The sequence below is a fragment of the Macrosteles quadrilineatus genome, unplaced genomic scaffold, assembly GCF_028750875.1.
Source record: "Macrosteles quadrilineatus isolate MER2022 unplaced genomic scaffold, UCM_ALF_1.0 Scaffold_5__1_contigs__length_97177068, whole genome shotgun sequence".
NCBI lineage: Eukaryota > Metazoa > Arthropoda > Insecta > Hemiptera > Cicadellidae > Macrosteles > Macrosteles quadrilineatus.
The window spans coordinates 83151105-83176800 of record NW_026542598.1 but is presented as its reverse complement, the minus strand read 5'-3'; the positions used below and the strand labels follow the sequence as shown (position 1 = coordinate 83176800).

The following is a 25696-nucleotide window of genomic DNA, read 5'->3' as shown; positions in this document are numbered from 1 at the left end:
ACTACAGTACAGTACAGTTCCACAAAATCTAATATGAAAGAGTGTTTGAGTTTGAGAAATGCTACATGTTGAGAAAAGGGGAAAAACAAGGTGTAACAGTACAATTAATTTTTTTCCTCTTACAGCATTTACAACACTACTAGTGGCTTGTAGGGGCAATAGCCTCTATATTCTAGTAATTATTTTGTACAAATTATTAGTCTCATGGGTTACCCTACCTTGAATTATCATTTAACTTTTTTTATCATGATATGTATAATAGTTATTACATACCTGCATAATGCATTTTGATGTCTGCTCTGTTTAAAATACAAATTCCAAAGGACATGTGGTGTGTTTATAATATAAACTTTCAAATCATAATACAACTAAGGAACATTTCCCAATATCAATCTTCTTGACCATTCTTGTTTTCCAGTCTTCATCTATCCTAATGCCCAAAGTGCTTGGCCAGTGTATGGCAAAGACAATGTACTGTGTTACTATTGCAGATACCAAATACTTTAGTTCACCACCAGGGTCATAAGTAACGGTGTACGGTTCTGCAGACCCTACAGGTTTGCCACAACATCTAGACTGCATGGAACGTGGGGATTGTGGGAATTTACCAATGTATAAGAACCGATATTTCTCTTCAAATTAAAGCCATTTCATTAAACAACTCTCTAAAAAATCCCCAAAAATTTTATATTTGAACCTTTTTCTGTCTATCTATGAACATAGAATCGTATGGATACATAGGAGCTTAACATAGGATTAAAATTATTCCAGGTAGGTTACTAGTTAACTCTAAATATTTTATCAGTCCCATTGTTATTCCTTAAAATATATTTTACATGTTTTTGCATTTATTAAAATTTATATTCAAAATATGCATTTTTCTGATGCTGTTTTACATTCCTTTGACACAGCCATGATAGTTATAAAACACCAACCTCATCACGACCTTGTAGACAGCTTTGATGCTGTTTTACATTCCTTTGACACAGCCATGATAGTTATAAAACACCAACCTCATCACCACCTTGTAGACAGCTTTGTTGGTGACTACGGCACATTGATCTAACGGACTTTGCTCGGCCAAACCACTGCTTCTGTTGCTCTTGTAGGTCTTCTTACGGTTCGTCGTCTCCTCTTCCAATCGACCAAAGAACTTCTCATTTTGATCCTAAAAAACAGATCCAAGTGGATATTCATGCCTCAGCAAGTAAATGTCATCGAACAAGGTCGAAAAGACTGTGTTCGCCTCCTGATGTTTTCAATTCAACGCGACCTCTGCCGGGTAAATGAGTACCTAGGTTTGTTGCCACAGGGAAGGTAATAATTTTTGTTTATATTTCAAGGTTAATGGCTTACCGTTACTACAAAATAAACAAATTTGTAAAATTTGATCAAAACATATCCATGAACAAGCAAACTTTTAGAGTTTAGTTTTTCCCAAAAGATAGCAGGAGCATTTTAGATTTAAAGTATTTTGAACTTATAAAGCCCAATGATCAGGAACAGCTGGGTCCAGTTCAAACCATCAAAAAGCTACTGACTTTCTTCAGGATCGAGCCGGCAACCTTTTGATTGTTAGACGAGCACTATAACCACTCAGCTACACAGTCAGTCATAGGCTAGCCAGAAACAACCACAAAGTATGATGTAAGGTCGCCGGTTCGATCCTGAGAAAAGTCAGTAGCTTTTGATGGTTCGTGGACCCAGCTGTTCCTAATCATTGGGCTTAAAATAAATGATCCTGGCTACTGAAACAGCATGATTGTCAGTAACAAAGCTACACAGATCATCTCACACCATTCTACACTCATATTTGGGATTAAATACACAGGTGGCGTCCCCATCACAATAATTGATGAGTCAAAGTTAATTAAAAACACAAAAATACATCTTATCAGCCTAAGATGCTACAACTGCTGTAACGTGTTTAAAAGCTGTCATGTTAGCACACAAAGAATTAGTTGTAAACTAACTAGGTGGCGTTTGCAGAGGCATCCACAAAATTGAGCGGAGTCATCAAGAGTTTATATTATATTGTTTTGGTCATACTACTAATACAAGTTGTTTTTAAAGCATGCGTTGCGGGTCTAAAGTAGCATTTTTACTCTTTAGGAAGTAAAAATAGTTTATATCCTCTATGGAGTAAAAATCAGCTGTTGTCAACTCAGTTGTAAATTTCTATATTGTAAACGATTGCATGTATCGAAATATGTATCGATTCGTGCTTCATAGTTATTTTAACCTACAGTCTACAGTCTCTTCCCATAGCCTTTTAGCATTGCAGATACATTAATCCATTCCCAAACTCAACACGCTCACCTTTACTACTTCCTTCACCATTTCGTACGTTAGAGACTTGTTTCCTTCCTTCTCATAGCATTTTTGGATTAAAGATACGTCAATCTAACTACCACAGACGGTTTTCAATCTATGCTCATACTTTACTACTTTCTAAGCCATTTCCTACATCGTGGACCTGTTTTCACCACTTTCCATAGCAATTTAGTATTTTAGATACGTTAATCTAATTGCCACAAACATTCCCCACACTCCGCACTGCTAGCCTTTACTACTTCTTTCACCATTTTCTATGTCGTGGGGATGCTTCCATCCCTTCTCATAGCATTTCAGCATTGCAGATTACAAACGGTTTCCAGTTCCCACACTCCACACTGCTCACCTTACTACTTCCTTCACCTCTTCTTACGTCGCGGACCTGTTTCCCTCTCTTCCCATAGAATATTAAGATTGTAGATACCTTAATCTAATCGTCATAAACAGATCCCACACTCCGGACAGCTCACCTTGACGACTGCCTTCACCACGTCATACGTCTCGGACCTTTTCTCTCCCTTCCCATAGCATTTTAGGATTGCAGATCCCTTAATCTAATCGTCATAAACAGTTCCCACACTCCGGTTTGCTCGCATTTACTACTTCCTTCACCACTTCCTACGTCACGGACCTGTTTACCTCCCTTCCCATAGCATTTTAGGATTGCAGATACCTTGATCCAATGGTCATAAACAGTTCCCACACTCCGGACAGCTTGCCTTGACTACTTCCTTCACCACTTCCTACATCGTGGACCTGTTTTCCTCCCTTCCCATGGCATTTTATGATTGCAGATACCTCAATCTAATCGTCATAACCAGTTCCCACACTCCGGACAGCTCGCCTTTACTATTTCCTTAATCACTTTCTACATCGCGGACCCGTTTTCCTCCCTTCCCTTATAATTTTTAGAATGCAAATACCTAAATCTAATCGTCATAAACGGTTCCTACACTCCGGACTGCTCGCCTTTACTACTTCCTTCACCACTTCCTACGGAGCAGACCTGTTTCCCTCCCTTCCCATAGCATCATAGGATTGCAATGCCTTAATCTAATGGTAATAAACAGTTCCCACCATCGAAGTATATAACACAACTTGTGTTATATACTTCGATGGTTCCCACACTCCAGACTGCTCGCATTTACTACTTCCTTCACCACTTCCTACGTCACGGACCTGTTTACCTTCCTTCCCATAGCATTTTATGATTGCAGATACCTTAATCTAATGGTCATAAACAGTTCCCACACTCCGGACTGCTCGTATTTACTACTTCCTTTACCACTTCCTACGTAGCGGACCTGTTTCCCTCCCTTCCGATAGCATCATAGGATTTCAAATGCCTTAATCTAATGGTCATAAACAGTTCCAACACTCCCGATCGCTCACCTTTACTACTTCCTTCGCCACTTTTAACGCCACGGACCTGTTTCCCTCACTTTCCATAACATTTTATGATTGCAAATGCCTTAATCTAATGGTCATAAACAGTTCCCACACTCCAGACTGCTCACCTTTCGTACTTCCTTTACCACTTCCTACGTCGCGGACCCGTTTTCCTCCCTTCCCATAGAATTTTAGGAATGCAGATGCAGATACCTAAATCTAATCGTTATAAACAGTTTCCACACTCCAGACTGCTCACCTTTAGTACTTCCTTTAGCACTTCCTACGTCACAGATCTCAAGCTAGTGTCGGCATTTGATTATAATTATGATTCATACCGTTTCTGTTCTAATATCTGTGGGATAATGCTATCAGCTATTTCTTCATCTGCTGCATTAAAAAGTCAACAGCTGATCATATATCTTTGTTTATGTGTCAAATACTGCTTCCATAAGGATTACATTGAAACTTTGAGACCCAGTGGGGCGGATTCCTGAGAGTTATTTTTAACGCTATATAGATGTTGGCACTCACCGATATGGTATTTTTCACCATCCAAAATTTGAAAACGATTGATTCAGCCGTCTAGGAGGAGTTTGCGTATTACGAAATGCATAAAAGTCGACGTATAAGAGCTTCGCTCGCTTCGCTCGCTCCGCTCAATAATTTGTCTGTAGATAAATCAAAATCAAAATAAACATCCTTGCCTTTAAGTTTGGTGTTATCCTGTAGAGAGCTTGGATTTCTTCTCCATCTTGGAAAAAGAACTGCTGTAGTAAGGAGTCTGGGTTCACTTCCTAAAATGTAAAAAAGTAATTGGATGTAAGAATGCATTAACTTAATGGAAAATATAGCTGACCCTTTAATTTATTAAGTTGTGTCTCTTTATAACTGATTCTTAATGCTAGATTATGTTCTCATTTTCATTTTTTAATACATTTCATGATTGCTATGATATCCATGATTCAACTACAAAAAAATTGGGGGAGCGAGCTGGTCTAGTGGTTAGAGCACGATCCCTGACGTCTCGAGTTCAAATCCCACCAAATAACCAATGGGTTTTTTTTATCTAAATGATATACTAAACGCGTTTGTAGTTGTGGGTTGGGCTATATTCTCTCCCAATTACCTATAATTTGACCCAAATACCCTATTTGTTGATTAAACTTACTTAAGTACTGTACTTAAGTATTATTTGGCGGTTTGTTGGAATTACAACTTTCGTTGTTACAGTATAAACATAAATCTTGGCTCTAGAACTTAGTACAAGTGATCTTAAATGTTTTATTGATTTTATTACCAGAATAAACTTTTTACCGTAGTATAAGCCAGTTTCCCAACAAAGCATCCACGTGATAAGTTCTAGAAATTTCTAAGGATGGAGAGCCGCATGGCAGTTCTACGACTTTGGTCTTATCTTAAGTTAGAGTAAGAGCTTTAATAGGAGCACAGTATATTATGAAACAGAATCTGAAAATCCTTAATTAGCAACCTGCCATTGCACTCATCGGCGTGAGTATTTAATCGTTTAGTTGTTTAGTGTATGGTGTATGGTTATGTAGTGTTGTTTTTTATTTTGACGTGCATTTTGCAAATTTAGTTGGTCCAACTCTTACCAGTCTATAACAGCCTTCGCTTAAGACCCAATGAAATATTTTATTTTTTTATTTTACAAAAAATAAAAACTCACAGACACAATAAAATTTACAATGATTGACAAATTTTCTAAAAATAATTATTCCACTTACGCTGTTGAGAATCTGTTTGTCGCTGTCGATGCGGCACTGGGACATGCGGTAGGAGACGACCGACAGCTGTCGACAGCCGAGGTCTGTCACGTAGAGCAGCCAGTCCGTCAGTCTCACCAGACCACACGGGCCTGGCAGTCTGTGTATGGAGATGGGGCTGAGATTCAGTCCAACCCCATACACCTGTCCACAGAGGTTAGGATTGGTTAGCTATTACCTCAATGAACATTCCTATAATTTATAAACTGATACCTAACACTCGTAAACCTGGTGAGTAGCCTTAAGTATACAGGGTGTCCACAGAAATTTTGTCATTAATTTCCATGACTTTCCATGACTATCCATGACCATTTCCCATTGATTTCCATGACTCGCCAACTTCACTCGAAAATTATAATATACACACATGAATAATACTGCCTAGACAAGTTATTTCACAGAAAATACTGAAATATGTATTAAAGATAACAATGGAGTACAATCGGTAAAACAATGCAATAATACAAACTCAAAACAAAACTAACTTATAGCTTGAACTCATTTAACAAGGAGTAAGCTAGGTTTTTATTAGAGAATTTACAATGACAACTAAATCTACTCAAATCACAAAGGATTGGAAATTGTTTATGGTCCTTCTTAAGGCAAAACTGTTTTCATTGTGTACACCTCCCATGAGCGTTTAAGAGTCCGTGGGACACCTGATGGACGTGTTAAACCTCAGATAAGCTGGACGGGCATGTTGAGTCTCCCGCACATTTGTGCTGAAACTCAATTTAAACATTTGCTATTGAAACTCAATTTAAAAGCATAGCATATAAAAAGTTCATACCGTAACGATGTGTGCAGGAGCGTAGTGGCCAACAATTACCGGCTTCCCTCTTGCAGTCTGTAGGTAGAGGGACGTCTCGTTCAGTAGCTCCAGCTTGGGCAGAATAGCGGCCCCACTCAGCGACTCGCTGTCAGACGACACTGAAGACCTCTGTCTGGACACTGACTCCTCACTACTGCTACTGCCTGCAGTGATCATGGTGATTCAGTAGCATAGTGATTTAACAATTGATTGTTTTGTAAAGAAATTATCTAAACTGTTTTCCTCCTTTTTTTCAACAGAATTAATAAATTCTATTTAACGTTAATTGTTGTGAAATTGTCTTTTACAAAATTGGTTGCTTTATTCAGTCAAATCCTTATCTGCCCTTGACTCGGTCTTATGGTAAGTTCTACCGCACTTCTATGATCTTTGAATATTAATTTCATGAAATTTTAATATTCCAACATATTTGTGTATTTGTACTTTGTAGAAGGTAAACTACATTAAATTTCTCAGTTAACAAACTAACTGTAAGTTAACTAAACTAAGAGTAATGATTTTTAAGATTTTTTGTTCTGTGGGTTATTTTAGTACCTAAAACTTCAGTGCTAGTATGGTAGTTAAATTAGTTTAGTTACTGGGTTATTTATTGCCCAGGTCCTTTTTTAGAATTAGCACCATAGAACTCAGAGCTGATATGGCGTCAGTTATCAAACTTTACAGTTATTAAAAGTACATTAAATTAATTATAAAAACTACTTACAATGAGCATCTTAGGCTCAGATTAACGCAAAAAACTGACTTAAGCAGTATGAGGAAACGTCACTATCATACAAAGAGCTACGAGCTTGAGTTTGACAGAAAAAAAGTAGTATTTACCTCTTCTTTTAGCAGAGATGACAGAAGTAGTCACTCCCCTGTTCCTACTCTCCGAGAGTTTCTGCCGAAGTGTAGCCAGTTTCTCCACTGACAGTTGCTTGAGACCCTGTAGCCTAGCTCGGGCCAGTGGGAAGCTTGTCATAGAAGGTCGAACAACCGACTCCTCAGACCCTACTACACTGTAAGCAAATAAGAGTTAAGCTACATTTCAAGATTATGTGGCTATATTTTTTTAGTTCAATTGCTAACCAAAAATATGTTAATTAGTGTTTAGTCTAGAGAGAAAAAGAAAAGGGACACTTAGCGTACAATACAAATTTCATGTAGTTGAAACATTTTGGAAATCTTAATTTGTACAATGGTATTTGTAACAATGGTTGAAAGATTTATGGGAAAGTTTATTTGTAGATTTCAATAGTTTTTTTGTAAGTTCAGTGGATAAAAACTACCGTAGTTTATACGTATATAGGCTACCTAATATTAGGGTAGTAAGTAAGGGAATACAGTTTAATAACAGATTGTATCTACTACCTTTTTTGTTTCCTGCATTCATGAGCTAATAGTTTGTATTTGTAGTTTTGAAAGTCTCGGCCACAAAAAAAAGAAACATTCTAATTCAAGTTCTGGAAACTGGGACAACACAACAAGTATAAAACAGTTTCATTAACTTTGTGCCTGTCCTTGATCATTGGGATTTTAATAAATGATCCTGACTAAAAAAACATCTGTTCATAGTCAGTAACAAACCTTCATAAGTTCGCTTTTTTCTACTTGAAGCGTCCAACATTCTAAATTCTAAAACATTCTACAAACTGATATACTACACTACTACTCTTCTTTTGGTAGAATACTTTTACAGTCAGTCACCTGATCAGTGACGTGTTCGACTCAGCCCTGGAAGGTTCAGAGGGCAACGGCCACGAGTATCCCATCTCTCTATCCTCCAACACCAGCTTCCATTGGATATTGTGCTCGTTGGTTATCTGTCAAACAACATCACAGTAACGGAGACGATTATTCTCAAAATATTGACAATGAAATAGAATCAAATATTTCATGCCAGTATTCAGGTAGCCTATGATGGGTGCAAACTTAAAAATTCATAAGTTTCATTTTAGGAAGAAATATATATATATATATATATATATATATGCAGCTCAAAACAATCTGTAATGAAAAATGAAACACCCAACTAGGAGTGGGACGAATTAGAAAAATAGAAACAGAATATTGTAGGCTAAAAGTAAAAACACAGATACTAACCAGGAGAAACACAGGAGGATTGTCGAGCAAAGTGTCGTCTTTGCAGACTTGAATGTTGGTAACACTTCCTTCGACAGCAGTGCGACCAACAACACAGCCAGTACGTAGCATTGCCAACACGATTCCTCCTCTGGAACCTCCGACGATCACAATAATCCTGTAAATAGACATCGTTAGTTGCCGAACACTAGAGACAATTGTTAGAAATAAAGGCACTGAAACTTAACAGATGGGAGCTTTAATTCCTAATGTCCACTCTTGAGCATTCCTCTCGTTTCTCCTCCTTTTAGACGGTTATGCTATAGCTCATCATAAACACCCATTGTTCTTGAAGGATGTTGAACCTTACAAACGAAGCCAACAGGGGAACTTGTACAATTTATTGACCTATTACAAAATTCTGCCAACTTTCTGATTTTTGCATTAGGAATCCTAAAAGATTTTGATGTGTGGCATTCTAGATTTTTTACTGTGGAATTCTCTTAAATTTACTTTTGCAAGTGTCCAATTCGACCAATGTATTTTCAAATATACAACAATTGAATAAAAACATCTATTCCTAAACAAAATTTCAAACCAACACAAACTCACTGGCATCGCCCATCGGTCAGTGTTCTGTCCCACCAGGCCACTGCTGTGGGACACAGGTCGGCCATTTTGACACCACAGATTGGCGGCAGAGCTGTGATGTCATCCACTGACCAATCACAATCCCGAGTGTCCAAGTTGGACGGCAGCTGGGTTGGTACCAGGTACAGCGAGCCATCGTGACCTACGTGGTTATACAGAAATGTTAGGCTAATAGAGTCAGAGGTTCTATTTTGTGGGTGGGGACGGAACTGGGGGATAGGGCACACCTCCCAGTTAAAAGGGGATCTGGGTGTGTCCCCTAAGAAAATTTTGTGGATATAGGTTAATTACATTGATTAACTAGCAGATTTAGGCATTTTTACTCACAATTGTTGTTTTTTGTTGTAGGTACTTGGTAAAACCAGGAATTACAAGTGGATTTTGAAATTCAACTTTGAAAGCATGATTTTAGTGCCATTTCATTGTAATAGAGACACCCAGCTGTGTTTGTTTTCGTAAATGCTAATCAAACTCTGATAGCACATAAAAACCAGACTCTTAAAAAAACGTGAACATCGTCTGCGGTCACGATAATATAAAAATATTTTATGCGTTCACAGCTTAATAATGAACATCTCTCGCACATTCTCTAGGTTCTCTATTGAACATTCTCTATGTGGAAATAGTGAACATCTTCCGTAGTCACAGCAAAGTCGTGAGCATCTTCTGTGGTCATGGAGAAATCTTGACCATCTTACCCACGTTCATGGTGGAATTATTGTGAAAATCTGAAGAGTTTGCAAAAAACCTTAAAAATCACTCGCAATCACGATGTGATCATCAATTTTTGATTGCCTATCTTCACGAAATTCTCAACACGGTTGTGTTAATAAACGCTCCGTTTGAAACTATTTTTCATATGACTAGTGGGTCTCTAATCCGCCCCTGACTAGAGTAGAGTGAATCAGAGAGTGAAAGAGTTTTGTTAGCTCCATTGCGTTGTAGGTTATAACAAAGGTCCTTAGACACAAGGCTTATACATTTGTTTATTGCATTAAAAAAAAATAGTAAGTTAGTTCTGCAAAAGGTTTTGCTTGGATGGGCAGCCTTGGATTCAATATAGTAGGAGACATATATTTTGTTAGAATTGAGTCAGTTTAGTGAACAATCTCAGTTTACTGAGGTACTACGTACTATGAAAAATCTTTAACTTTAGTTTAAATTACAATTAGGTGTCTGTCTGTCTCTATTTTTATCACAGAAACACTGCTGTACAGTACCAAATTTATTCAAATTTCATACAAAATGCTGTATATAATTTAGTGTACTATGGTTTTCTTTAGTAGTTCTAGTATCATTTCAATATCATCTTGGAGCCCCAGGCTTTAAATTTTAAGGCAGAGCTTTTGAAAGTAGCCTGTTTATTAATTAATCCTTGATTGTTGGGCTTTCAATTAATGGTCCTGACTAATGTAACAGCTGTTCTTAGTCAGTAACAAAGCTACACAAGGCATCACACTCCAGTCTGCAAATATTTTTCATTACTTACAGACGACAAGCAGCCAATTCCCAGAGGCGGGATCGAATGTTGCCGACTCAATCCTCTTCTGAGGGTCTTCGAACCAAGGGACACATCGCACAACAGGAGTATCTCCAGCGGGAGGGTTGTGGTAGAACAAAACATCCCCTGATCTGCAATTTAAAGAGCATATAATTAAACATTGGTGGGTAAAGAAATAAAATGCTAGGCTAACTCAAAAGGATTTGAGAAATGTGTTCTAGAAAATTTAAAATGAAATTCAAAATTATGGACCTGTAATGTTATGAGCGTTCTTACTACATTTACAGTTAAATACACTATATTCACATTTTGGCACACTAGTGTTGTTGTTAACCCTGTTGGTGAAATCAATATTATTTGATGTCCTATGCACTACCTATATTTCCAAGACTGGTAGGTAGTTTAGAATGATTTACTTTTTAATGGTTGTATAGGTAACTCAACAGAACAAGGCTCGTTTGACAAACAGTACAAACCTGTACCGTATTGATAACAGATGCTAATTACCTTTCAAAATATAAGTTCAAGTTTCACACAAGCTTTACACTTAAGGTATCTAGTTTAGGAAAGGAAACGTTAAAATTTACTTACTCCAACACCAAAGCAACCGTTTGGTGACCTGGAATGCCATTGAATGTTGACAGACATATTTTAGCAGCAGACGCTACTCGAGTTAACTCAAACAATTCCAAGCTGTCGGATTCTTCAGTCATAGTAAAGCCCTGAGCTTACGTACTGCCAGTAGGTAACATTTACTAGCCTACCTAAAATAAAGGTTGCAGATAATTGTCAAATATAACCAGAATATTAATCTTAAATTTATTAGTAGGCCTACCCTAGCTTAAGTACTTTTAAGTAAGATAGTGGATAACATGTTTGGATATCACTTATAACAATTTTATACAGTTAATTGCCTAGTAGCCTACAAATACTACTTGTCTGTTAAATAATTCACTTTTGTCTTTGCATTTAACTATAGGTTTGTCGTTGCTCTCTAGTCAATTTGATTTTATATTAGTCTATATATTTATCTTTCTCAGTTGTTATTGGTTGTTGGCTTGTGGGTTTGTTGTTGTTGTTTTATATTATTTATTTATTGTTGTTGTTTTAAATTATTTATTTATTAGTAGGCCTATACCTTTGGTTATTTTGTCAGTTTTTGTTTTGTTCGGCTAGGTTTGTCATTGTTATTTGTCATTAGATCATTATTATATTGTTGATTTGTATTTCTAGTCTATAAGCACAAAATTTTGTATTATTAATTAAGCCATCCTGAGTTGAAATGTTTTGATTTGTATGGCTGTAAAATGGAGATGTCCTTTGGAAATAAATAAATAAATAAGTTTTGAGGTTCTTTTGTTATAGGCTACCTACTTGTAACTTACTGTTCCAGTTCCAAACAACAAAATAGGAGGAGGGTATTCAGTTATTTAGTCTCACCCCTCGAGTGAAAGGCTTACTTATTTTGCCGAGTAGTTAAATGCATAAATATAGAGATCTAACACATACCGTACTACATCTTACATGTGTTGGCAGATCAATCAAAATGGTAGGGCCTAGGCCTAATTCAAACTAGGAGGCTACCGGTAATTGTGGTAATAGTAACATACTAGACTAAGAATGTGAAGGCTACCTAAGGATCAATGGCGAAACTTATATCCGACACGGATACCATTGCATTATTGAATATTAAATAATTGCCCATACCAAAAAAAAAACTTCTTTATTGTAATAGGCTAATCCATAAAATTACAAAGTCTGAACCTCTAAGCTAGACATTTATAAATTGTATCATTTATTAATTTAAAAAGTTATGAAAGTTTCAAATTTTGTGTAGCTATCTATAGACATTAAGAAATTCCATCATAAACTTCAGCATAACAAATATTGATCCTGAGACTAGGTATAAATCTTTAACATTGGCTACCGTACTTATTTACAACTGATTGACAATAAAATAATAATAAAGTTAAGTGAAAATAGGTCTAGCATAACTACAGTAATAAAACTGAACAATACAATACAACTTACTTAATACATGTTAATATATTTGAATTTGATTGCCGTAATCAAAACAATTAACTCTTTTATCTAACACCAACACCTAGCCCTAGCAGAGTAGCAGAAAGCAATATCTGGATTCCATTTCCCATTCCACCCATTCCCATTTATTTCTTTTTTTTTCAAATCCTTGTTCCTTCTTTTCCGCAATCCAAGGGAACATAGCAAAATGAAAAGATCAGCTGATCAGATTTTGATTTAATAAAGTTTAGCCACCCATTGAATAAAAGGTTATTTATAAAATTGTAGTTATTGCTTGGTATAAGGTGGAAGGAAAAACATAGGTGTGCTATTCCCGTCATATGCTGATGTCACCAGAAGTGCAAAACAATCACCTATTGCCACATGAGTATATTTGTTTTGATTTTATTGTTATTGTTTTTATAACTTTTTCCAAAAGGTGAAATGGTGTTTACAAGCTGGGTGACGTCAGCATATGACGGGAATAGCACACACCTACATTTTTTCCTTCCACCCTGGAAGCACAAGGTATTCTGTGGTGTGCAGGAAACTTTATTCGTTGAGTGGGCCCGCGGTGCGGAGGGGCTCGCGAGCTAGGTGGCCCGTGAACCGTGACCTTTTGCCACGATCGTAGATCGACGAGAGAATTTACCCGCGGGTAACGATGATGATGTCTCCAAGGCCGTAGGAGATGTTAATTAAATATTTTGCCACGATTGCGGAAGAAGATAATGACCTTTCTTTTTCCGAGAGAGATTTCCCCGTCACCACGAGTCGTGGCAGATATTAGGGATTGGGCCGTGAACGCGGGAGACGATGATGTTGTTATCTGAAGATGTCAAAGGTTTGGTTGCAATCACGGTAGACTATGATAAATGTTTCTTCCATGACTACGGGCAGTATTCACGAATTTGCCACGATCATAGAAGACGACGGTGATACCTCGGTGCCTCGGGGGATGCCGTGCCAAGCTAAAGTGCAAGTTTAGATGGTAATTCATGTGATAATGTTTTTAAAGATTATTGGGACAGGATTGAGACTACTTGAGACGTTGCCACTTCGAAGGCCGCGGCCTGGAGTTAAAGGTCACCGTTGGCCGTGTGTCAATGGTCCAAGCTTAAGAAACAGCTGATCTTAGTCAATGACAAACTTACATAGCTAGCTCTCCCATCCTAAACTCATCATTTACTCATGTAAGGAAGGGTCAAAATAATTAACATATCCATATATATATTTGTTGTTACAATAACTTTTTGATACTAAATGCTGGTTCCGAAAGTATAATACCAGTTAATAGGGTGGTTGTTCTTGAAATCGGATTTCAACGAATAATCCTCCACATATATGTAACTTGAGATTTTATTGGTGGTGTTGGCTCAAAGCATTACGTTAGTCTATGGCTTTCCACTTCTCTACTGTACTTTCTTCTCGTCTTGTTTTCGTCTTCTGCTCGACTCGACAGTCGACAGTGTTTGGCGTTTGCTGCTGTTGTTCTGTTATTCTAGTCGTTCTAGTTTGATGATAAAGATAAGTAAACATGGCGGCCATGAAAGTTTTGAATAGGAATTTACCATATATAAGACAACAGTTATTAGCTCTCGTAGGGAACACCAGTGTATTTGTGAAGTTTATTTGTGTTGCTGTTATTGTTACGTACTTTTTGTCATTTTCTGAAGAGGCTGTGAAAGTTATAAGTGTAACTCCAGGTTTCCTTCTACCTCCAGTGTTTTGGATATGGACAGCATTTACATTTTGCTTCTTGGAAATTCATTTTTGGGAAGTCTGTGTTGACATTATTACTGTAGGGTTGTGTGGGAAATTAATTGAACCACTATGGGGTGCATTCGAAATGATGACTTTCTTTGCAATTGTCAATGTAGGAGTAGCTTTGTTAAGCTCGGTATTTTATTTGCTATTGTACATGTGCACATTTAACACAGACTTGTTGTTTTCAATTCAGATCCATGGACTTTCAGGATACATAGCAGGAATTTCAGTCGCTGTAAAGCAAATTATGCCTGACCATTTGATTGCAAAGACGCCTTTGGGAAAGATATCAAACAAGAACATACCTATGTTGATTCTATTTATTTATATTTGCCTGTGGTTGTTAGGGTTGTGTGAAAGAACTAATCCAACTATGTTTGCATCTGGACTTCTTGTTAGTTGGATATATTTGCGATTCTATCAGTATCACACAAATGGATCAAGAGGGGATATGGCAGACAATTTTACTTTTGCAAGGTTAGTTCAACTTGCCAATGATGAAGGCCTATGAACAAAACTTTACTACACAGTCAGGACCACGAGAATCTGCAGTTCCCGGCAGCCAATCACAAGACAAGGCTAGTGTGACGTTGTGGTTGGTTGGTTAGGTTTAGGACGCCTAAACCACGTCCGGGTGTCCTCTGTGAATTAAAATACTAAACAATATTTTCAAATCAGCTGGTATTATTAGATTTAGCAACACCACACTGTCCTCATTGGCTCCTTCGGAGTCACGTGGTAAATAGGCTCCTCCCTCAACTGCAGACTCTCGTGGTCCCGACTTTAAGCTATCTGACTCCATTGTAATATCAAACCAAAACTATTAGTATTTTTAATTGTACTTACTTGTCTATGACTATTCTACTTTCAATAATCTTACATAAACCCTACCCGCTGCTAAAGTTTTCTTTCAAAGAGTAAGGAAGTTACTGTAATCTAAAAAAGATAAAAGAAACTAAGTTAACTTAATCTAATCTTACTCATCCCAATGACATGAATTTATTGCAATAAAAAATATATATTACTGTTGTTACATAATATATAAGTTATTATTGGTTAGGCCCTATATAGAATTAGATCCTGCCGGTAACTCATAACTTAAATATCACTTAACTTCGATCAATAAGAAAAATTGATTAGCCTATGGCAATAAATTTAGCTGATGGATTAGTCGGCTTTTATCAAAGATCTGCTTGCCTGTAACAATGAATAGGTACCAACTTAAGTTAGTATACAATCAAATTCAGACTTGAATTATTTTAGTGATATGATTTGATGAAACATAACAATTGACATATTTGACTTGCGCCTAAATATTTTTATGAAATGTAAACAATAGTTTCATCAATAAATTCTCAAGATTAAAAAGCCTTACTTTACAAGCTAATCGAACTCGCAACAGAAGTCCAATTAAGGGTCATATTGGCATGATAAAATTCAATTTCCGAGTAAGACAGGTCAAATTGTTGTATCGTTATAACAATAGATTTTTAAGTTAGATGAAATTAGAATGGAAGTTTCATGCTGATTAACCAAGAAGATAAGTTAACCTGCCTAACACAGCCAACTGGTTGATTTCTGGAGTGCTCTACATAGTAGGCTATGTAGTTATTTTAGAGGCAAGTCAGTTAACTGGTTTGGTCATAGTCTTACTGTAACTAAGTTATTACTTCCCACTCCAAATAGTTTAATCTTACAACCATACCGTTTTTAAATTTTTACTAACAAATACCACTAATGAGTCAACCAACTTTCAGCTTCTTTCCGAACGTCTTGCAGCCGCCAATTGGTGTTGTGAGCAATACAGTTTACAGCGGATTAGTTCGGATCGGACTTTGCCGAAAGACTGTGAGAAAGTTTGACCTCGCCGCTGCTCCTACTGGTGTCACTGTCACGCTGCCAGGAAACGACCCTCAAGATATGGAAAGGAGAAGGTTAGTGAAGACACTTTATAGGCTACTGTAATATGGGCAAAACATCACGACTACTCCTTAGGTTAACCCACACTATTCACTTTGGATACCTAATGAGGCCCGGCAAACCTTGAATTTGGCCTCAACGGCAACTCCTTACATTTCCTCTATTTTTTAGGTTAAATTATGAACTTTAAGTGATCGGAAAAAATATTATTGTATTGGTTATGATTTCAGCAAGCTATTCAATACATTCCAGACCCATATTTTAATTAAACCTATCCAGACTCAAAATAAATCCTGAGTTCATGTCCCGAGTCACTGGGAGTCTTATGGTGAAGATTGCAGAGGGATTCCCATTATTTTATTTGTCAGGATAACTAATTTCTATTTAGGCTACAGTACTTGTGTTAATACTTGTTGTATTACAGTATATGTATTTATTAAGCCATAATGACAATTGCCAAATTTATATTATCTCAAAATTACAATTTTGCATGTGATCCTCAGAGTTGTAGACTCCCAGTGATTACATGTGGACTTAAAGTTGCAGCTTTAAATAATTTACACCCAATGATGTAGGAACCTGGAAAAAGCTACCGGTAATAACTAAAAAAAACCCCTATATCGGACAAAGAACATTAAACTTCTATTTGGAAAAGTTTAAACACTACCCCACCTGGACTCTAGGCTTTTAAAGGTATTGGGCTCCTGTTCTCCCTGTGGAATTCTGTCTCCACGGTGTGAAATTAATTAGTACAATTGACTTTTGTATAATCGACAACTCATAGATGTGTGCTACCGTTTATCCTCTTTTGCATTCTCACCCTACTGCAAGGTATGGGTAAAACAAATTGAAAAAATATTTGTCAATTTATAGACCCACTTTTTTATGTTTTCAGGCAAATAGCTTTGAAAGCACTCAGTGAACGGCTCAGCAAAGTTGAACATCCGCAGGTTAAATCCCAACGAGTGAAAGGTGACACGACCATATCAATACCAGTGTTACCACTACCAACGACACCACTAATCCCGCCAGCAGTTACAGCAATAAACATGGACGCCTCACCGGCTCCGTCCACTAACACGTGATCAGACACTACTAACAGTGAGACAAAAGAGACTATCGTATGTGATCTACGAGATATTTGAGTGGTCTCGTAAAACTTGAAGACGTTAAGGATTTATCTGTGTTATAATCATGTTCATCTATTTAGTGTTACAAAGATATATTGTTGAATCTTTGAAAGTATAACGTTTTTAGACGTGTATAAAGTATTTATAATTTTAATAGTGTTAGATTTGTGTGAAAAGAAGAAGTTCTTGAGAAGCCCTGGCATAAGGTGAGGTAATAGTTACTCATTTTGAAGTGGAAGTTATTTAGTTTGGATTTTTTCGACAACTAAAAGTACTTGACCGTTGATTGTTGTTTATTTTTATCAAACTATAGCTTTATGTCATTCACTTTACACCGATTAGCCTTCAAAAAATGTTTGTTATGTATTGAAATAATAGCGACACTGTTTTTTAATATGTGTGCATTTCCTTTGTAAAAAGTATCTAGTGATTATTCTTGTCATTTTATAGGTTTGGATGTTTTAAGTTTTATAAACGGTCTATTAAAGGTGTATTTTTTAGTGAATGTTGGTGAATGTATCGCTGTTGCATCATCTATCTTATTTCATATTAATACTTATTGTGGCCTCTTACATTTTATACTCTTTAATATTAAATTTACCTCTTATAAGGAACATTTATTATATTTTTAAATTTACACATACACCTTAAGATATTAATTTTCTGTTTGTTGATAGTGCCAGCATATTCTGATGTTATGAAGATATTATTCGTCAAAAGCATTCAAAGGCAGAATATATGATATTTTTTAAATATTTTAAGACAACCTACTTTGGGCAATCTACTCCCCATTTTCCTTATATTCCCTATAAATCAGTACTGAATAGGCTGTTTTCTAGAGGTGTCAACTATTCATTGATACTTTATTTTAATTTAAGTTTTTATTTAATAAATGGTCCTGTTTAAAGAACAGTTTTGATCCTGGTCAGTAACAAAGTTACAGTAGCTATCATATCAATCAACCATTTAAATTAAATATAAAATCTATGATTCTAAACCATCATTGCATTCATATTCTGCTTACAATACTCCTCTAGGTTTCTTTAAATAATAAAATGGAGAAAAAGTAGTAGGACTTCAACTCTTATAATAGGATTCTTGCTCCTGTACCAGATTACTAACCATGTCCCACTACCTTAAAATATTTTGATGTTTACCCTTAGGAATCAAGAATTTTTTAGTCCACAATTTGTCCCTTGTATTCTTATATGGAGATTAAACAGCTCAAAAGTCATGTAACTTCTTGATAACAATATTCAAACTGAACTAAGCCGGGTTTTCCTAGACGCGGAAGAGGAGCGCGGAGAGCGGAAAAGCGATTAACATGGCGTTCCGCTCCGCTTCTAGAAAACAGTAACATAAAATTACCTAAGAAAAGAGGAGTCCGTTCTCCGCGTTCCTCTCTCCGCGCTCCGCTCCGCGCCTAGGACAGCCCAGCTTTAGATTGACGCCACAGTAATGTTTGGGGGGAATCAACAATAATGGATGAGATTAGCCTGGTCCTAAAATAAAACTCTTCTACATCACAAAAATTCAAATTTATGCTTTCATTTTACAATGCTTAGCTACCACATGACTACTTTCTGGCCACAATTTTTAACCTATCCCTTGTATAATAATTATTTTCCTTTATGAATATATGTATAATAAAGTGTACAGATGTATCTCAATAACTTAGAAGATAAGCTGATGTAAATAGATTTATTAATGTTGAGCCTTATTAGATAACTGCTAGGCACCAAAAAGTTGTAATCTTTTAAATTTGCTTTTTTATTCAATAAACCTTTTTCCAAAATGTTATGCAGCATTTAAGTGATACATACCTATTTTATTCCTCCAATTTCTAGTATTATGTTTACCTGTACTTGCTGTCAATTACCAAATATTTGAGCCAAGGTCCAAGGAGTTTTAGGGCTAATGAAGCTCTTAAATATGTACTAAAATTCAGTTTTCCTTTTACATTTTATCTGAGTCACCTCAGTGTCCTCAGTCACTGGTACAAATTGTATCCACTTTCTGCATAAAGTTTAGTACTCTTTTGTCATGATTAGCAACTGGTTTTGAAATTTTTTGTTTGAAATAGATTAGTTCCTAACTTTCTGTTACTATCAGAGCATAGATATAACAATTTTTCTGCAATTAAATAGAAAGTAAAAAACTGTCTTAAAATTATGAAAGTTAATTTTACTTTTATGATTGGCTTAATAGTCAAGATGACTTTAAAACAAACAGTACAGTACTTTAAATACAGTCTTATGAGTCATTTAAATGAAGAAACTTAGCCTTGTTTACACTAATCTGGCTGAAATATTTAGGCGGTTTAAGGGGAAGAACTCTTATCCCCTCCACTGGAACTGACCAAGACAGCTGTTTGCTGTTATGTATAAGACGTAAACAAACCACTTCTATTTTTCATTTTTACCTAATTCATACAGGCCTTATACATGGTTGGAATTAGACGTTTTTTGATTGGAAAAGGCTGATTTTCAAATTATATCCTGGGGGCCTAGGGGGTATTCCATACTAAAATTTCTGAATTTAGGCACTGAAATCTGTGTTTGTAGCTATTATATGTGACGCGAAAAATGTTATCAAATTCGTCTTGATTTAAAAGTTTGTTTAGTATAGCATACACAGTTAAGAAAACCGTAAAAAAAACTAACTAAATTACTGTAACACTTAAAAAATATAGCTCTTTTTATAACAAAATATAGGTTAAATATACAGATAAATAACCTGAACTTGAATTTAACAAACAAATAAATGGACGCAATGACGCCTATCACAAACGTCCAGTACGCAAAAGGAGTCCGTGACGTACTAGGTTTCTGACGGAGCATTTTTCTCCCAGTGACTAGATCACTGAGTAACTAAAGACTTATAGAGATCCATCACCATTAAAAAAAGTTGTTATTTATTCTTTTTACCTGCTCGACAGAAAAGTGGATATATATCCACTTTTCTATTTTCAATCGAGCTATAATCACCTATAAACACCACTATACAACCAATAACGATCTCAAAGGTTCATTTCTGCTCATGGATTGGAAAAGTGAGCCCGTGGACTTACGTATTTATAAGTGAGCGAATCAGTGTTACGTTTTCAAAAGATCGCTTTGAAAGCGATCCCGCAGATTTGTTACAGCGAGTCTGTGGACTCGCGGTGACATTTTTTCGGCGTTGTAAACTGCTCAATTTGAGCAATATTAAAAAAATAAAATTAAAAGATCAAAAGGTTACAGCTCAAATTTAAAAGCTATCAAAGCTAAATTAGAATAACATTTTCATTAGCAGTATTAAAAATAATTTAATTAAAATAGTAACTAAACAAAATAATTAATTTCTAATATAACATTATTAGTCATTAAAGTCGTTGATGTTGGTATATTATAACAACATTTACATTATTATTCTACAATCAATCAACCCTTTGATTGCCACGGTTTTCAATATTGTTAGAATTCGATTCCGTCTGTGCTCTCCATATCAATGTCATCGGTACTGTCGCTGTCAGTTGTGTCGTTCTGGAGATCAACTACGATACTCTGGAAGTTGTCATCACGGATGCCTATTACCTTTAAAAAGTCCTCTTTCTGAATATTCTCACTGTGTCGCACGCAGTTTTTCCAATCTTCAACGGTAACACTTTTAATAGACTCTTCCAGTAAATTTCTCACATCTTTAATCTTAAAAGTTTTGTTTTGCTCTGCCACCTCCCCTTTCACCTGTGACCAAATCAATTCTATAGGGTTGTACTGACAATGGTACGGGGGAAGTCTCACCACTTTAGTGGTGGGAATCACCGAATGAAAATAACCGAATCAATCGGTTATTGATGCTGAATAGACTAATTCGGTTATTTTATCCTGGTTCGGTTAAATTAGTCTTACCGTGCGATTCGGTGATTTAGTTATTTAGTTGATTTAGTTTGTCACATTATCAGGTAACTAAAATTTATTCGGCGATTCGTTCGACTAAAAATCACCGATTGGCGCTAAAAGACTAAATTCTATTCAGTTTACCATAAGATAAAAATTACGGTAGTTGTGGTTTGTGACAGTTAATAATGACTAAAATTGATTCGGTGATTCATTCAACTAAAAATAACCGATTGACGCAAAAAATAACTGATTGATTATTCGGTCATGGAAACCATTCGGTTATCCCACACTACACCACTTCATGCCCCATCCACAGAGCAATGTCATCGATTTCGAATCTTTTATATTCCTTTCTGTGACTTCTGACGATGTTTAATAATTCTCTGACAGTGTGTCTCGGGTTGTGAGGTATCCCTTTGCTGGTTAGCCATTCTGTAATGTCCTTTTTTTTTGTCTTTGAAGAGGGAATTTTTTCTTTCAGTTTTGAGTGATAGCTGGCATTGTCCATAACAACAATACACCCCTCATCTAAGAGTTTCAACATATCTACAAACCATTCTGTGAAAACTTCGTGGTTCATTTCCTTGTGGTCACCTGTACATTTGGACTGAAACACCAGCTCAGCTCCTTCAATGAAACCGTGCTTTGCTGATCCGGCGTGAACAATGATTAATCTCGAACCTTTACCGATTGGGACACGCAAACCACCTTCGTTTGACGAATGTTGCCAAATGTATTTCTTTGAATGATTTTGGTTAATCCAGGTTTCATCCAGGTAAACTATAGGCCGCTGTAGTGGATCTTCTCTTAAGTCATGCATTTTTCGGAGGAATTCTAATCTTGCTGTTACTATGTCGTCTCTTTCCATTAAAAAACGCCTACCATCATTACACTTCTTAAATGTGAACCCACATTTTTTTAAAACCTTCCGCATAGAGTCTCGCCCCCCTCTAAATCCGATTTTATCTCTTAAAACATTCTTCAGTTTATCACAGGTCACATATTCTCCTCGATCATAGAACTCTAATACAGTACGTCGCACGACATCTCTGTCAAAGCCGTCAAGGCCTGTAATCCACTTTTTATGAGGCTTCTTTTTTGTAGATGATAGAAATTGGTTCCTACAATTATTATGTATAGGATTTTTGTTTCCTTCTGCGGTAATTCTTTGAATACTTCGAAGTGACAATGAGCATGCATCTGCAGTAGCTTGTTGTGTGTTTGAGAATAATTCCAATACTGTAACATTTGGATGGGTCTTAACTATATCCTTTAGGTTTTGATCAACACTAAACACTATTTTTTTAGTCTGTACTGAAATATCTGGAGCTTTAGTTGCCATTTCAAATCACACTGTATTACTTAAGTATACAGAAACCAAACCACATAGTAAACAAAAACATCAACAAATGATTACTCATTTGTTTTGACATTTGCTAACAAAGCGTTATCAGCTGGAGCTGGAGAGGCTATTAGACAAATAAGTGGAGAGGGGGATATATGTAAAATTCCCCTTAAACCGCCTAAATATTTCAGCCAGATTAATAAAAGTAAAAAAAATACTTTTAAATTTTAGCTAATTCATGAACTAAATTAGAAAAAGGGCTTTTATTGATTGAAAAAAGGCTTAAGATGATATTCCAACCACTGTACAGTACTTATTTAAATTTTATTTTGTGGTGGTAATGATGAAGAGGTCTCTAGCTATTTACACTAACTTTACATATGTAATGTTTTTGTCTTTTTCAAAATATAATATCTAAAAATGTTAATAAATTCCTATCTTGCCTTTATTTAAAACAAGGTTGACATTTTAGATGCAAAATTCTTGAGGTATTTTCCACAATAGTTCAAGGGGTAATTGGGGCAATGTTCTGAATGAAAAATCACTCATAGGGTCCTCACAAAGCTTTTATTTGTTACTCTAGATTCTATCAATTTGATTAGCATCATCAATGAGATGGAGACACCACCTATGTGCATATTTTAGAAGGATTAGTGTAGAAGAATGGTGTCCGATGGTCTGTGTAGCTTTTAGCGAATTTCCCATATAGGGAATAAGCTATTACCGTAGTACTCATGGTAAGACCTGGACGCGGGACCGATTTTTTTTTTTGTTTTGAGGCCCTAGAGGCCAAAAACACCATCCGTTTAAATTCATATATATAAATATATTTATATATTTATATATTTATATATATATATATATATGTGTGTGTCCGTTAGCACGATAACTCGAGCAAAAATGATCCGATTTTGATGAAATTTGGTACAAACGTGTAAACCTACGTTTATTCGAACGAGTTCGCGATCCAGCATGATCGGACCATGGGAACGGGGGTTTACGGGGGGTTTTATGGGGTAAAAATAGGTTTTTCCCATTTTTGACCCAAAAAACATAAAATTTAGCAATTTCTTTCCAAATCATTTTGTAGAGCTTAAAAAAACAAATAATTTAGTATATTCAAGCGTTATTATACGCCTAATGGTTACGGAGAAAATTCCAAAAAATTTTAAATTTAAAATTCCAATGTTATTCTTATGGAGAATAAGTAAACTGTTGTAGTTTGCTTGTTTATGAACATATTTTGATCAAATTTGGAAAATGTTTTTATTTCTTACTAACTATTAACATTTTACAAAAAAAACAGTTTTACCCTCCCTGATGCAGCAAACCTAAGTACTTGTTAAACTAATTCTATTTAAATAGGGAATAAATGTTATATTTTTAAGTAGACATTTCAGTGTAAATCTAATCAGTCAAATGGAAATTCGCTTAGTCTGCAGGTTTGCTGCGGCGGGGGTATTTACTGACTAAGATCAGTCATCAGTTGTTTCATCATTTCAAAGCACAATGTCCCAATGATCAAGAACAGCTGGGTCCAGTTTCAGTCAAAAACGTGTGTAGTTTTGGGAATATAGGATAGGTAATTTATTCAAAAACAAAAACTCTGATAAACTTCCCACTAATGATTGGAATGGATTGGAATATCTAACACTACACAATAGCAATTATCTATTGAGGGTCAAGTTTTAAGAGCATAACTCAAACTAATTTTAACAATGCTTAGTTTAGACGGTGGCAGGGGGTAGTGGCGAAATAGCAATAATATTGGAATTAAGAAGGGGAGAAGGCACAGCCCCAAGAATAAGGATAACGACCCAAGCAACTCCTCAAGAAGTATTTATTATCAATCTTTGAGGAGAGGTGGGTGTTGGGTTTCAAAACCCTCTAATGTTAGAACCATATTCTGACGGTAGGACAAGGTACATCGTGTTAACATTAAAATTTAGCTAGAAGGCTATAGCATAGACTAACTAACCTATGTTTTGTCTATGGCTATAGCCATAAATCCACATCAGAAAGGCTGCTAGTTAAATTCTAAATACGGATTAATTCCATATCCATTCATAATTGCCCACATAGCACATAACATCAATTTGACGTAAAAATTTAGTAAAAGACGTCAAATTGACGTCCTGATCAAATTGTAGACGTCATATTGACGTCAAATTGTGGTCAATTTTTTTTATCACATATTTCAATGAAAAAATTGTGTATCCTTTATTTTTAATGACGAAATATAATTTGTGCTAGTATGATAATCAAAACCAACTTCATAATCCAACTGGAACAAAAATTATTATCAAAATGTTTACATCATTTTGCCGTAAAAATGACATAAAATAATTTATCAACTACACTGATCAAAAATCTGTATATAATTTAAAGTGAAAATGAAAAAAAAATCTTTTGAGACTTACTTATACAACTCGTACGAAAACCTACATTAATTGTGGTATACATTAATTTAAGCTATAGTTCACATATTTTACAGTGTGAAAAAAGTACATAATATAGCCTAATCAAATTGTAGAGTTCCATTGAATACAAGTGTCAAATAAGTGCTTAAAGTCGTGTAGTAAAACAACGCTATTTTCTTTAAAAGTCAAGAAAGTTTCTTTTCGGATGAACAGAATGTCATATTGTTTTAAAAAGGCATTTTACTATGGCAAGCTACATTAAAAACTTTATTTATGTACACTTTATTTATAAGGCAAGTTTGTAAAAGCAGTTAGTTGACTCCAACAGTAAAGGTGCCTCTATCTTCTATCTTTTTCTTTGGTCCTTGTCCATTAATAATTTTTGTTGTCATGCCTGTCTGCTGGTCTGCTTCATATGGTTGAATGTTTATGTTTACCAATGTTTGTTATATATGTTTGCGTTATTTATTTGTGATGGCCAAAAAACCAGCCGACTTTTTCTTGAATGAATTATTTATAATCATCCAATTATTGAAAAATTAAGATGTGTTATTACATTAATAACTTCATTTGATTTTGTAGTTTCAATTGTTAACAGTTTTTTTAGTCTAACTTAGCTAGTTTTACTTAAAAACAAGTGTTCAGGCCTAGAAGCA

The 25696-nt window shown here is 35.7% G+C and overlaps 2 protein-coding genes across 2 annotated transcripts in view; one reads left to right on the top strand and one right to left on the bottom strand.

Annotated features, from left to right (window-relative positions):
- Positions 1-12671, bottom strand: part of LOC128995735 (uncharacterized) — a 37596-nt gene extending 24925 nt beyond the window's left edge. The window contains exons 1-11 of the mRNA XM_054420752.1: positions 12587-12671; positions 11147-11319; positions 10544-10686; positions 9016-9196; positions 8425-8581; positions 8029-8144; positions 7162-7340; positions 6301-6485; positions 5472-5654; positions 4431-4520; positions 1014-1168 (exon numbers count right to left, since the gene is read on the bottom strand). Coding sequence (XP_054276727.1) covers positions 1014-1168; positions 4431-4520; positions 5472-5654; positions 6301-6485; positions 7162-7340; positions 8029-8144; positions 8425-8581; positions 9016-9196; positions 10544-10686; positions 11147-11268 — 1511 coding nt within the window. The 5' untranslated portion in view covers positions 11269-11319; positions 12587-12671. The remainder of the gene's footprint in view (positions 1-1013; positions 1169-4430; positions 4521-5471; positions 5655-6300; positions 6486-7161; positions 7341-8028; positions 8145-8424; positions 8582-9015; positions 9197-10543; positions 10687-11146; positions 11320-12586) is intronic.
- Positions 12672-14053: 1382 nt separating this feature from the next.
- On the top strand, positions 14054-19194 carry LOC128995327 (transmembrane protein 115-like). The gene is made up of 3 exons (XM_054420313.1): positions 14054-14821; positions 16102-16278; positions 17160-19194. The coding sequence occupies exons 1-3, from the start codon at positions 14115-14117 to the stop codon at positions 17347-17349; spliced, it is 1074 nt and encodes a 357-aa protein (XP_054276288.1). The 5' UTR covers positions 14054-14114; the 3' UTR covers positions 17350-19194.
- Positions 19195-25696: the final 6502 nt, after the last annotated feature.